This window comes from Colletotrichum truncatum (genome assembly GCF_014235925.2).
Source record: "Colletotrichum truncatum strain CMES1059 chromosome Unknown Contig_0003, whole genome shotgun sequence".
Classification (NCBI taxonomy): domain Eukaryota; kingdom Fungi; phylum Ascomycota; class Sordariomycetes; order Glomerellales; family Glomerellaceae; genus Colletotrichum; species Colletotrichum truncatum.
In genome coordinates, this window is record NW_027222400.1 from 883,334 (window position 1) to 897,816 (window position 14,483).

General features: G+C 52.3%; 4 protein-coding genes across 4 annotated transcripts; 3 read left to right on the forward strand and 1 right to left on the reverse strand.

The window, feature by feature from the left end:
* Positions 1-936: 936 nt before the first annotated feature.
* CTRU02_205115 (aromatic aminotransferase) lies at positions 937-2,400 on the forward strand (the record flags this gene model as incomplete). Its single annotated transcript, XM_036724298.1, has 1 exon — positions 937-2,400. One exon carries the CDS (start codon positions 937-939, stop codon positions 2,398-2,400), a length of 1,464 nt encoding a protein of 487 aa, XP_036583925.1.
* Positions 2,401-3,949: 1,549 nt separating this feature from the next.
* On the forward strand, positions 3,950-5,137 carry CTRU02_205116 (methyltransferase domain-containing protein; the record flags this gene model as incomplete). The annotated part of the gene is made up of 1 exon (XM_036724297.1): positions 3,950-5,137. The coding sequence occupies one exon, from the start codon at positions 3,950-3,952 to the stop codon at positions 5,135-5,137; it is 1,188 nt and encodes a 395-aa protein (XP_036583924.1).
* A 624-nt stretch (positions 5,138-5,761) lies between these two features.
* Positions 5,762-7,325, reverse strand: CTRU02_205117 (2-hydroxyacylsphingosine 1-beta-galactosyltransferase; the record flags this gene model as incomplete). The annotated part of the gene is made up of 3 exons (XM_036724296.1): positions 5,762-6,032; positions 6,088-6,738; positions 6,799-7,325. The coding sequence occupies 3 exons, from the start codon at positions 7,323-7,325 to the stop codon at positions 5,762-5,764; spliced, it is 1,449 nt and encodes a 482-aa protein (XP_036583923.1).
* A 2,388-nt stretch (positions 7,326-9,713) lies between these two features.
* Positions 9,714-14,040, forward strand: CTRU02_205118 (ABC multidrug transporter; the record flags this gene model as incomplete). The annotated part of the gene is made up of 3 exons (XM_036724295.1): positions 9,714-9,803; positions 9,998-10,925; positions 11,006-14,040. The coding sequence occupies 3 exons, from the start codon at positions 9,714-9,716 to the stop codon at positions 14,038-14,040; spliced, it is 4,053 nt and encodes a 1,350-aa protein (XP_036583922.1).
* Positions 14,041-14,483: the final 443 nt, after the last annotated feature.

The window sequence follows — 14,483 nt, forward strand, 5'->3', positions numbered from 1 at the left end:
CGCTCAACCCAAGCAGAATGCTTAGCTTACACTTAGAGCCTCCGCAAGTTGCATTTATATCCTCAAAAGCTCAAGACTACTATGTTCAATTCGCAGTCAAGGTTATTGTTAGCCATGCTTGGATTACTACTTCATCACTATCGAGAACAAGCACAGACCAAGACGCTATCGCCAGATTTGTGTACTATGATCTTCACTCAGTCAATCGCACCAGACCACTGGACTGAGACAAAATCAACTTAAGACAACTCAAGATTTTTCCATCCACTCATACACCACGTACTAGCACACAACGGTGGCTTGTCCGGCCTTTGGCGCCGCTCCGACCGTAAAGTGGGTAATCGGTGTCCGGGCGGAACTCGGACGCAGCGGATCTCGGCGGATCTCGGACCTGGATCTACCATGTTCAACACGCATCTCGAAAGAAATAGCAGAGAAGCTTCGTACATGTAGTGTTAGATAAGAGAGCCCTGCTTATCTGCTGGTCTATGCTAACCGTGCCTAAAAACTATGCCATTGACCCCTTTTAAGCAGATGGTTAATGGCAAGGAGGGAATCCTTCCACCGGTATTCTTGCATTAGCGAGTCAGGGACCAGCCATGGGGTGGAACAGGCAGCACTCCACGGGGCCGAGGGGGTTGCCCCACGTGACAATCATCTTACCCTTTCGTTAGGTTGAAGTTCAGTCTGTGTCTTTCGCGAAACCCATCCACGCCGGCCGAAAACTAACCATTCTGAAGGCGTTCTTAACTCCTCGATAGTAGTTGAGAGCCCTTATTACCGGCATTGTGTCCGAAAAAAATACAAAGAAAAAGAAAGAAAAAATCTGACACAGGACAGCATCAGGTGGTCCCAGCGGTGTGTCCTGTGTTTCCCCTCAAGATCACGTCACTTTCATCCCATACACTACCAAATCTCCCGGGGACCGACGTCAAGATGACCGTCTTACTTGACTTGCCTACCGAAATCCTCATGCAGGTGATCAGCTTGTTGTGTCCTCACTGCATCATCGAATCCCAAAATCTGGGACGATGCACTTGTCAGGAAGAGCGGCCACCAAACAGTGACAACAAGCTGTCAAACTCAGCCCAGCTCCGAAAAGACCTGTCCAGTCTCTCAAAAACGTGTAAAGCTCTTCAGGTCCTCGCTCAAACTGCGCTCTATCACAGTCCAACACCCTTAATCGGTCGTCATCTCCTGCTGGCACGGACTCTCGCCAGTAGACACGATCTAGCTCTCCATGTGAAAGAGCTGCACCTTGGCAAATGGAGTGTGTTTGAGAAGGATGTAACGCCTGAGCTTCAGGATCTGTTCAACGATATAATTAACCGCGTTGGCGTTCCGCCGGATTTGCTCAAAGAACTCGAGGGCGAATGGCCTCGGGATTGGCTTCTGGACGGGGGGGAAGGTCGCGAAACCAAGCGCTATGTATCGCCTATGCCCGACATCACGAGGGATGGGAAGGGGAAATATTTCTTTGACGAAAGAGTGCGAGTCGTTGACTCGCTAATCGTCACTCTCGTCCCTAATGTCGAGCACATTCACCTTGAACCTCTATCGATCCCGCATTTCCCGTTCTGTGCGCCGGAATCGCTCCCGAGGTTGACGGATTTCACGCTGCAGTTGTCGCATACGAGTGGAGGTGTCAAGATCGACTGTGTCGAAGGGATTTTGGGGGCTGCGCCCGCGTTGGAGAGGTTCCGAGGCATAGGGATTAACGGAATGTCCAAGGGTCTGACACACTCAAACCTGAGGAGCATCGACCTTGACCAGAGTACCCTCGGTAAGAGCCATATCAATGCCATCATGACCGGGTTTCCGAGACTGGAGATATTCGGGTACGAGGCAGATTACAAAATCACATGCGAGGAGCGCGAGGCCCTCCCGCGAGATTTGGGTAACGCGCTGCTGATACGGAAGGACACGCTCAAAGACGTGGACATTGATCTATCTCGCTCGAAGATTTACCTCAGCTACACGAGACTACATGTCGGGGACGCTATGCCCAGTCTCAAGGAGATGGTGCAGTTGGAGAGTCTTGGGCTTGACAGAGATGTAATGTTTGTCCCGAGAGAGCTGAGGGCCGATGGCGACTTGGACGGAGACGATGAAAGTGAGACGGACAACGATGATGTGATTCAGAATTTAGAGCAGTTTGGAATGAGGAAGAACAGAGACTTGGTTGTCGACTTCTTGCCGCCGTCGATTCGGTACTTCAAGCTTTACGACCGGCATGGGCTGCTGTTCCCGGATCTGGTGAAGCTTGCAGAGACGGCGCCGGAAAAATTCCCTGCTTTGAAGAAGGTCAGGTTTTGGGGGTTTGACGAAGATCAGCGAATGGCGTTGAGAGGTTCTTTTAGGAGGGTTGGTGTGAAGTGCACCCACGGAGGATACCTCTGAGCAAAGACTGATACGGCATGTGGTAGACAAGCAGCATGCTTAATGAACCACGGCTCATTGCCATAATTCTGTTTATTGCATTGAAGTAATCACCCAGCGGAGAAGTATGGCTAGTAATAGTTGTGCCACGGGGTAAACTAGGCACGTCATGCCCTTAAGCCGATTCAACTATAAGTCTCAAAATTTCTCCAATTCTCTCTCCTAGTTATTTTACTGCTTTTCTTTCACTTTTATAATATACCCCGTCTCATAAGAGGAACCCTGGCATATGTGATTTACAATACTTTCCAGCCTCAGCTCGAGCAATGCTGGGTTACATTGGATTTTGTAAATGTGACAAGATCTGGGTTGCAATCTCATATGGCCGTATTTTCTGCACGACATGCAAGGTTCCGGGACATCCGACCAACTAATTTTCCTTCTGGGCGAACATGTTCGTCTCATTACCGCAGGCTCCGTGTAACATGACTATTACTGTCAATTACCAGCGCACCATAACAGCGGCTTTATGCTACTCTCTCCTCACCGTGGTTCAACATCTTGGAGAAGTCCATACACGGCCGGCAGTAGTCAGATACGGACCGTCCAAGGGCCGCACCGAGAGATCATGCCGACACCGCAAGATATTAAGACCCCAATAAAGCATCGTGCAGATCATCAAAAGCTTATTTTACAAACGCAAGACTGGATCTCGATATGCTCCCACATCCGCAAATGCCACCATCTCTCGATCGCCCACGACGTAACCACATCTGCTGAGCCACCTTTGGCGAAACACAAGCGGCCGCCTTGACCATCACCTCCCATCAATTATTAACCACTTCCAACCCGCCATTCCAGCTCTACCACCAGTTTAACTGCCCATACGACAGGTCAGAAATGTCAAATTAAACCGGGGGCATCCAGGATGCTGACATGGAAATACACCGGCAGTAAGCTGGTCGCGAAAATACCGGTCAGGCGCCACAATGACGCAAGGGACCCGGGGGAGTGTAACAAATTACAACGGATCTGAGGCCCGGACGGCGAAAGGATAAACGCGACCGAAGAATGTGACACTCTCTGCCGGCCATCGGGCTCCTTGTCGAGGCAGCTTACACACTTGGTGTGACTCACATTCGCGGGGTCCGTTCTCGCCGAATGTTGAAGGAAAGGCAGGGAAAAGGTAATAGACTGCCCGTTCCAAGCCGACGATGGGCTACATTAGCCCCCAGAACCGGAGGCTCTTTTGAGGGTCTGATGATTTGTGGCCCACTCGGAACTATCGGGCGTTGCTCCATCACTTCCGATTGTCACGAGACATTCCGGTCTACATACAGCTTTGTCAGATACTTTTTTTTTTCTGCGAATTATAATGAATAATGTGACGATTTAAAAGAAAGTGCTTGCCCATCACCTGTTTAAACTTTTCTGTTCCTCAGGATGCACTTTGTTATTGGTACCTAGTCTTGTCTAGCCCCTTTCCCCTCCATATCCCTAGTAATCTCTCTCACTCTCCCCTTACCCTCAGATAACTTATCTTACAAATCAATCACACCATACACCCATAATGTCAGCAGCAGCAGCAACAATCACACAAGCGCAGCCAGTTACAACTGATGCCAGTCCCCGGTCCAGCTCGACCTCCTCAGACGACGCTTCGACCCTGAAGCCCGCCACACAGGCATCGTGGAAGAGCAGGAAACATGGCCTACACCATGGCAAATCCAATCGCACAGCATCACAAAAGCGATCCAAAACTTTTTGGAAGTCTTTCAAATACCTCCTCGACCTCACGCCAAAACAAGTAGACGACTTCATGGCATCATACGTGATATATGGTCTCGACTGGGCGGACGAGCAGCAAATGATTGCAACCCTGGGGCCCGATTACCGCCAAAAGGTCGGCGACTGTCTGCAGTCTTACTACGGCGTTCTCAACCATCTTTGCGCTTTGGGCGAGGTAGAAAAGATGTACATCCCCCCGCTAATGGACAAGAAGGCTTCCGTACTGGAAAACCAGGTTTTGTACGAGGAGTCAATCGCTCAAGACATTGGCCTCAAGCACGGCGACAGGGTTCTCGACCTAGGATGCGGTCGTGGGAGGGTTGCGGCTCACATGGCCTCTATTACCGGAGCCAAAATAACTGGCTTGAACATTGATCCGAACCAGGTTGCTCAGGCAAGGGAGTTCAACGAGCAGATGGGCCTGGAAAACAGCTTCACAATCCAGGACATGAACGACCTCCCGCTGCCGTTTGAAGACAACTCATTCGACGCCTTCTACCAGATCCAGGCACTGAGCTTGTGTAAAGACCTGCCGCGGCTCTTCAGCGAACTCCGTCGCGTCCTCAAGCCCGGCGCCAAGATTTCGCTGTTGGATTGGGTTAGCTTGCCGACGTATGACCCCACTAACCCGGAGCATGCGGAGCTAATGCGGCGGACGAAGCCGCTTATCGGGGCCGTGGGAACGCCGACGCCGCAGACATTTGAGACGGCACTAACGGACGCTGGGTTTACCGTGATCAAGTCGGATAACGCAAGCATTGACGGCTTGCAGGCGCCGCTGATCGATAAGGCGGACGTCTACTTCCGGAGTTTGCGGCAGGTTATTTTGGGACTTGTAAAGGTCAGGCTGCTACCACCTCATTTCAAGACGCTCATCAACCGGCTTTGTTTGGATGGGCAGGCGTTTGTGAAGATGGATAACATGAGGCTTGTTTCGACGAGCTATCGGATCATAGCACAGAAGAATTAGACAATCGCGGGCGGCGATGTATCATGGCTACAGAGGTCGTCAGGCATGATCTCAGGGCTGATATCAACTAGGAACAGTTTTCCGTAATTTATAGCTTTGGCGTCTTAGGCTTAAAATACCAAGGTTCGTTTTATACTTCCAAGGATTGGCTACTTGTGTACGTGCGAGTTGCTAGAAACTCATGATCGATAAGCCGCTGAGAGTGAAGAGTTTCACTGCGTCTACGTAAGCTTTGAAATCATAGCGTTACACTATTGAGACTTTTCATGGCTTCTTGCTGAGTTCGACAACAGCAACCTGGAAAATATGCCATCAGTCTCGAGGCATTTAGAAGACTTGTATTCACCTACAACTTGTCACATCACACTTGCTGGCTTTTGGCTGGTGGTCTATCGTTAGATATAGAGCTGTCCGATCGTATCACTCCATAAAAGAACCTGACCCCTTGGAGAGACAGGATTTGGGCCGAGTTGGTACGAACACGATTAGTAAAGGCATGCCGCAGGCGCCATTTGTACCACTAGCCACGAGTCTTTCTGCAGAAAAGGAGAGTTTTGCTGTATGTGATATCTCAAAAATCAAGCCTTATACCCAACTCAAAATCACACAAATCGTCACCAAACATTATTTTAGCTCCTTCAAGATCGCCCTAGCAGCAATAGCCCTTCCACCGCCTTCCGCCTTACATGTCTGGGCCAAATCCGCCGCCTTCTTCCTGAAGCGCTCAGCGCTAGCACCCAGCACAACCTGCTTCAAGATCGGACCGAGCTCCTTCGCGGCGCACTTGGGAGCGTGCTTGGCGCTTCCCAGCTTTCCAATGCCCAGGTACTCAACACGTTGGGCGAAGTCGTATGTGTCAAACCACACAGGGAGGACAACCTGAGGCACGCCGGCACTGTTTACGAGTTAGCCAGAATGCCACAAATTGAGACTATAAGTCCGGGTCTTACCTGACAGCCTCAAAGTACGAGTTTGCTCCACCGTGGTTGACGGAGCAAATCACTGATCCGGATTCCAAAATCGACATCGGATCCGCATCAAGCCAGTCCGTGATACGGACGTGTTCCTCCCACTCGGAACCGACTGCCTCAAGGACAGCCGCAAAGCCCTCGCCGCGGTATTCACCGCGCTTCTTGAGCTTCCAAAGCACCTGCAGATCCTTGCCCTCCTTCTTGGCGGCCTCCAACAGAATCTTAAGCGCGCCTGCAAGTTCCCTCGCATCGGCCTCCTCATATGTTGCGTGCGTGCCGAGGTTGATGTATACCGTGGGTCTCTTGGCCAGCCAGATCTCCAATGCGGGATCGGCTTCTTTCAGGGGCTTTCCGGGAAGAACGATGGGGCCGCAAGACACCAAGTGGTCTGGGACAACCGAAAACGGGAAATCAACGGCCGAGTTGCTGGGAAGAATAATCTTGAGACCCTTGGGCGGGTCAAATGACACGCGACCCCAGTCGGAGTATTCTGTGTTGATCTTGGAGTTGATGTATTCGGCGTGGGCGATGACGTAGGGGTTGATGGCGTTTCTGACATATTGGATGATTTGGTAGGCGGCTGAAGGGATAAGCCAGAAGGGCACGGGGTAGGGGATCGTCGATCGAGGGCTGATTCGTTGTTATTCTATGGTCATGATGCGAGGTTCGAGGAGGGGCATATTGACTTACGGTGGATGCTTCCAGACAGCCTCATAACGTGGTTGGGTAATCATGATGAACTCTCTGTAAGTGTTGGGGGACAACACATGCCAATTCGGCTTCAGCTTCCAGCACACGGTGATGGCTGGTGTGAAAAGGTTATCCGCGATGACCAGGTCGGCATTGATCTCCTTGACAGCACTCTCCGTCTGCTGAACCAGATCAACCAGCTCTTCTGATGTCCAAGGGCAAGCGACGCGGGGCATGATCAGTGCAGCCTCCTTTGCATTCCACATTGTTGGGTGCAGGCCGCAAATCTCCTCGAAGCGATGCTCCGGGCGGGTGAATAGTGCCTCCTTCCATGTCGCGCCCTTGAGCTCGTGGAAAGTTGCGCTTGGGACCGCCGAGGCGACAGCTTTCTCGAGAGACTTGAAGGAGAGAATGTGTAGATCAAGGCTAGGGTCGATACTGAGGAGCTCCTGGCTCACGGCCAGGTAAACATTGGCCTGGCCGAGCTCCGCGTTGGTGATTAGAAGTATCTTCTTTCGTTGGGACATGTTTTTATTTGATTATTGTGTGCAAAAAAAGATCTAGAGGAACACCAAAACCGGAATGGCATCACATTGCGGCACAGAGCTGCTTTTATCTATTTCATTTTTTTTTTTTTCATCCCACTGGAGAAGCTAGTTGGGTGCCAAGGGGAGCTCAAGCCCTGCCCTGCATGATGCAAGATGCGATTCCCTGTCAAAGGATTCTCCCGCTGGATTTTGCCTTTTAATTGACCGCGGAAGCACGCAACATAGTAAGCAACGGGATGCTCCTTATCGTGCTGAAAGTGTTGCCATGTTGGGTATGTGGCCCAAGAACCGGGACCGGCCAGGAGGGCGGAAGTCCCGCAGCGTAACCACTTGGCACACGTATAGGTTGCACTTTTTCATCTAGACCTGCCTTTCTGAGATGAATCTGGGGAGAAATTGAGCAGGAAAATGATGAATTGCGGTTCAATACGAAGTCCTGCTACCTGTAGAACTGGGTCCTTTTCGTTACTTACCGAGCTTGAGTGGAAGAGTGCCAGGGGTTCTACCTTATGTCGGCTGATGGTGGATGCCATCTAAGCGCGCCCAAGACTAAATGGGAATAAGGTCGCTGCGATGCCGGGTGCGATCACTTTATTTGAGGGTCTCCGAAAGGATCTAGCCGCCTAGAGGATTTGTCCATCGGTTCTCGATCCCTAGAAGGATTCTCTTAAGCCCGCTGACAAACGAGTGGGGGATTAATACCGACCAGGCGAATGAAAACAAGTGAACGGCGGAGGATTCCGTCAACGAATCTTGAAACCTTTTCATACAGCATGTGGAGGATGAGGTCTAAAGAAGGTTAAATCCGCGGCGCCACGAACGAGCTGCTGGGACTGATATCTTAATTACCTAGCCAAAGCGGTCCACAAGCTGTTCAGACGAAGCAACCTCGAGGCCTTGTTTCGCCCATGTTCAACGATCGAGCCGGTCGGCGTGAAGAGCCGAGGCGGGATTTACTGCAGAATTTCGGGACTGCGCAGAAAAAGACACCTACCTGACTGTCGGCCCAGTTTCCGTCCCGATGCATTCATCCACTCCCAGAGCTAGAACCCTGTCGTATGTCATGTCTTGGCTGGCTTGCCGCTCACTAAAGAATTCAACCCTGATGGGGCTCGGGTGCAGCAGAATTTGCATGATGCTGGTGGGAAAATCGGGGCAATTAAGAGTCATGGGTGCGGATGGTACTCCAAATGTACACAACTCTTGTTAAACAATTCGATTGTGCACAGTAGCATTTTCAGCTGACAAAGAGTAAAGTAATATCAAATGTTTGCATTACTCTAACAGAATGAATAATGAAATGATTATGAATTGTGAAATGCAGCTAAACAAGAATGGAAGGACGGCAATGCAACATAAGCTCTTGGTCTAGCCAGCGCTTCACTAACGCGTCTCGAGCAAACCACCACACCCCAACTCCACCCCTGTTTAGGAAGTTGGAATGACCTTTGTAGTGGAGGGAACTTGGGAGGGAGTCGTGGAGGGGCTGATCGATTCTTGTAGTCATGGCAAAGCTAGGCCCTGGCGTTGCCCGTACGTAAACATTCGCAGCTATATCCCTGTAGCTCCAATTCTGTCACATTTCCACGCTATCTATCCTATCGTACTCCGGCACCGAGGCGAGAGAGGGTTCTCCGACCCGAGATCAACCTTTTGAGCAAGAAAATCAAGAGCCAACAGTTCCTACGACATCCCACATCGGTCCCGCTGTGTATGCGGCAAGGTTACGCATGTTAAGGCACGGCTGTTCATGTTGAGACATGGTTCCGCATCAAAGCCCACCAATGCCAAATTAAACGGGCTAGTGATATTTGCTAGCGTCATATCTAATCAATCAGATCATCTTATCTGATCACACCCTTCACCACATCCTCCAACTTGACTGGCCACAACCCCCTTGTCCGGCCCATTGTAGGTCTCCATTGCAAAATTCTTCCCACCTTTGCAGGACCGAAAGGACACCCTGATCGTCCAGAAGGACCGGCTTGCCCATCTTTGCTCTCCTCTTTTTGGTACCAAAACCCGGCCAGGCCAAGCACCGGAATCGGCCACCACATCGCCTCTTTGCATGTGTCCTTGACAAGGAACGGTTGAATTTTTTTTACGCGAGGAAGCATAGCGAGACGGGGGAAGAAAGCTGCGTGAGGGAAAAAGAGTGAACCCGGCTCATCTTGCCATTTCAACTCTCCCAAGAGCCTTTTCTTACTCTTCCCAACCACCACATTCTCTTTCACCCCCCCTTACCCCCCCTCTCTTTCTGTCGTTTGCTGCCGTCTTTTGCTGGAATCGTTCGACGGATCCAGTAAGAGAGGATTTCGGGAAACAAGGTTATCTGATCTGATCTGATAAGCTTCAAAGGGCAGAAACATGGCGGTAGTTGAGAAGCAGGAGCCTGAACAGGTCGCTCCCCCGGCCGAGGAGCCCAAGAAAGAAGAAGAGGAGGTGAAGGCTGAGCCGGTTAGTCTTTCCAAATTGCTGAGCTGTGCTTGTGCTGCATTTTGGCTGTGGTCGGCCCGTCCCGCATCCTCTCAACACCAAGGCATCTTATCGAGGCGGCATCGCGACGGAATCCCGCAACGCGCGACGCAACACAGCTCAATCCTTACAACTCTGCGTCAAGAGTCACTAACATTTTAAACCGTAAACAATAGTTTTACAAGCAGTTCTTCACTTACTTCCGTCTGCTCTTCGCCGCCGACCCAACATGGCTCGACGTCTTTCTCATCATCTTCGGCACCATCACCGCCATAGCGGCTGGTGTGCCGTTCCCTCTCATGGGTATTCTGTTCGGTCAGCTTGTCGATAACATGAACGCCGCCACCTGTGCTGCCGACGAAAACCGCGATGCATTCGCCTACGAGGACGCGATCAACGACAAGGTCATCAAGACCGTCATCGTCGGTGCCGCCGCTCTTGTTCTCATCTACAGCTACATCCTCGCCTGGAACATCACTAGTCAACGTCTCGCCCAGCGCATGCGTACAAAGTATGTCTCATCTCTGCTGAAGCAGCCGCCCTCCTTCTTCGACAAGCGCGCCGCCGCCGGTGAGGTCTCGAGCAGACTGCATGGCGACATCACCGCCATTCAGTCCGGTACTTCGGAGAAGGTTGGCATCATCCTCGCCAGTTTGAGCTTCTTCGTCACCGTCTTCATCATCGCTTTCACGAAACAGCCAAAGCTCGCGGGAATGCTCGTCTCCATGTTCCCAGCTTTCATGCTGTCCTCATTCCTCGGCGGTTCCTACATCGCCAAGTACAGTGGAATGATGACCCAGGCCATTGCGTCTGCCTCCTCGATTGCGTCCGAGGCCCTCTCTCATGTTTCCGTGGTTCAGGCTTTCGGCGCTGGTCCCCGTCTGGAGGCTAAGTTTGCCGACCACATGATTGATGCTCGCAAGGCTGGTATCAAGAAGGCTGCTGTTGCCGCTGTCCAAGCCGGTCTCCTCTACTTCATCGCTTACGCTGGAAACGCTCTGGCTTTCTGGCAGGGCAGTATCAGAATTGCCGAATCCATGTCTGGTAAAGGTAACGGAGCCAGCGTTGGTGAGATCTACGCTGTTGTCTATCTGCTCGTTGACGGTAAGTGACTGGCCACCCTTTCCCATGAAAACCGGACCCTTTCTTACAAAACGAATGCTAATTGCTAATTTCGTTTGCAGCTTGTATCATGTTGGGATCCATCGCCCCTATTCTGCCCCTTCTCGGAGGTGCCACGGCCGCATACAAGCGCCTCATGGAGGATATCGAGTCCCCCTCGGAGATCGACGGTACCTCCGACGAAGGCAAGATTCTCCCCTTGGATGAGCCCAAGGGCATTACTCTTCGCAACGTTACTTTCGAGTACCCTTCTCGCCCTGGAATGCCCGTTCTCCGTAATGTCGATCTCGATTTCCCTGCTGGCAAGTACACCGCCGTTGTTGGTCTCTCTGGCAGTGGCAAGTCTACCATTGCTGCCCTTATCGCTCGTCTTCAGGACCCCAACCAGGGAGCGATTCTCCTCAACGGCCACGACATTCGCGAGCTTAATGTCCGCAGTCTTCGTAGCTTCATCAGCTTCGTTCAGCAGGAGCCCTCTCTTCTCGACCGTTCTATTCTCGAGAACATTGCCCTCGGTCTGATCAACTCGCCCAAAGAGTCTCACCAGCACCTGAAGCCTTTCCTCAATGGCAGCCAGCTCGCTGAGATTGCTTCCAAGGGCAAGGACGCTCTGACATCCGTTGACGGCTATGGACCCGAGGTTCGGGAGATTGTTGAGCTCGTCCGCCAGGCCGCTGAGCAAGCTGATGCCGCAAGCTTCATCAATCGCCTCGATGACGGTTACGGTACCATGGCCGGCCCCAGCGGCTCTCTTGTCAGTGGTGGCCAACGCCAGCGTATTGCTCTTGCCCGTGCTTTGATTCGTGACCCCAAGATTCTTGTTCTGGACGAGGCTACCTCTGCCCTTGACTCTGCCAGCGAGAAGCGCATCCAGCATGCTGTAGAGCAGGCCGCCACCGAGAACCGTACGATTATTTCCATCGCCCATCGCCTTTCCACCATCCGCAACGCAGACAACATCGTCGTCATGGAAGCAGGCGAAGTCGTTGAGCAGGGCAGCTACAACGAGCTCATGGCCCGCGAGGACGGAGCTTTCGCCCGTATGGCCAGACTGCAAACTCTTGGCACCACCGACCGCGCTCCCAGCGCCGGTTCAGTCTCTGGCGACTCCCTCGATGCCTCAACCCTCAAGACCGACCACGTTATCCAAGAAAAGGCCGAGGACCCTGATGAGCCCTCGGAGAAGGCGGCTTTGAAGCAGGAGAAGAGCAACGAGGAAGAGAAGAAGGAAGACGACCCCGCCGTCGGTGACGAGAAGCCTTACAGCATCGTCTTCAAGGGTCTTGCCCGTCTCATTCGCCCATCCTATGCCTGGTTGATTGTTGCCATGATCGCTGCTACCATCGTCGGATGCACCTTCACCGGTTCAGGTCTCATTTTCGGTTTCACTGTTGGTGCTCTTAACCCTTGTGCCAGCACTGTCTCCCGCATCCTGTCCATGGGTCGCTTCTTCTCTGGTCTTCTTTTTGGTCTTGCCTGCATCGAGTTCTTTGCCAACTTCTTCGCCTGGTCCTGCTTCGGTGTTGTTGCAGAGAAGCTTCTGTACTCTGTCCGCGTTCTGTCTTTCCGTTCTCTGATGGATCAGGACGTTCAGTGGCACCAGTCTGAGGGCCGTAGCCCCTCGGGTCTTCTCACCATCATCACCAAGGACAGTGCGGCCATTGGTGGTTTCAGTGGTTCGACTATCGGTACCGTCTTCGCCATTTGCGTCAACGTCGTTGTTGCTGTTATTCTTTCCCACATTATCGCTTGGAAGATTGCTCTCGTCTGCTTGGTCACCATTCCCCTCCTCCTCGGTTCTGGTTTCATGCAGCTGCGCATGCTGGCACGTTACGAAGAGCGCCACTCTGCCGCCTTCTCGACTGCCACTTCGGTTGCCACTGAGGCTGTTCAGTCCATCCGCACCGTTGCCGCTCTGTCTCTCGAGAAGGAAGTTATGTCTTCATACGAGCGTCTGCTACTCCCGCCTCAGAAGCAGATGGTCCGCGCCTCCGCGACGACCAACATTTGGCTGGCTATCTCCAACGTCACCGGAACCTTCGTCAATGCCCTTGCCAACTGGTGGGGAACTCAGCTCATCATGAGAGGCGAATACACCCAGACCCAGTTCCTCATCATTCTCGTCGCCATGCTTATCAGTGCCCAGCTTTGGGGTACCATGTTTGCTCTGGCTCCTGAGTTCTCCCGCGCACGTGGCGCCCTGTCTCGCATCATGAACGTCATCAGCCTCGGCAAAAACGACGACCTGAGCAAGACTGGCACCCAGCCCAAGCAGCTCGTGGGCGACGTCAAGACTCAGGAGGACCCCGAGGCCACTGGAGAGTCCAAGGCCAAGGCACCCCGACCCAACTCCAGCGGCGTCCAGGTGACTTTCAAGAACGTCTCGTTCTCCTACCCCAGCCGCCCCGATGTCAACATTCTCGACGGCGTCTCCTTCACTCTGCAGCCAGGCCAGTTCTGCGGTTTGGTCGGTCCCTCCGGAGCCGGAAAATCCACCATCATGAACCTCGTCCAGCGCCTCTACTTCCCTACCGCCGGTAGCATTCTGATCGATGGCCACGACATCGCCAACCTCCCCAACTCCTTCCGTGACACCGTCGCCATTGTGCCTCAAGACCCTACCCTTTTCGACGGCAGCGTTCGTTTCAACGTTAACCTGGGCTCTGCCCCGGACAGCGACGCCACCCAGGCCGAGATCGAGGAGGCTTGCAAGCTCGCCAACATCCACGACGTCATCATGTCCCTGCCCGATGGCTACGACACCGAGTGCGGTCCCTCCGCTTCCCGTCTGTCTGGTGGTCAGAGACAGCGTCTCGCCATTGCCCGTGCTCTCGTCCGTAAGCCGCGTCTTCTCCTGCTTGACGAGAGTACCAGTGCCCTCGACGCCGCATCCGAGGCTGCTCTTCAGGAGGGTCTCGAGCGTGCGTCCCGCGGTACGACCGTGCTGGCGATCACTCACCGTCTGCACACCGTGCAGAAGGCTGATGTGATCTTCCTCGTCGAGGGTGGTCAGATCGTCGACAGCGGAAAGCACCAAGAGTTGATGGACAGGAGGGAGAGCTACAGAATCAACGCCATGCAGCAGATGCTGCAGTGAGCGCGGTCTGCAAGAAATGGAGTTTTTTTTCGATTTTTGATTCATAATAAAGGGCGAGAAAGCAAAGATATTGCATGGATAAATATTGGTTTAGGATGGAGGGGGCCTGAAAAACTGCATTTGTATACTCATATATAATACCTCAACAGCATTGTTTTTCGATAGTATCAGCGGCCTATAGACATTTGTTTTCCACATTATAAAGCTTTGGGCGTGATAAAATTGTCTAGTCCTCGATGTTAGACTTATCGCAGTGTTGGCTTCCCACACGACGAATCTGTGAATGACTTTTAGATTTGACCACAAGTTAGGCCTTCGCAACTATGTGCTGTACTCAAAAGAGAACTGTGAGGGTTGAAGTCATCCATAAACACCTGATTTAAACTTGGTCTGTATAAGATTAAAGTACGACTTAGGCAGCCTACAATTGAGATGCGTAAAGC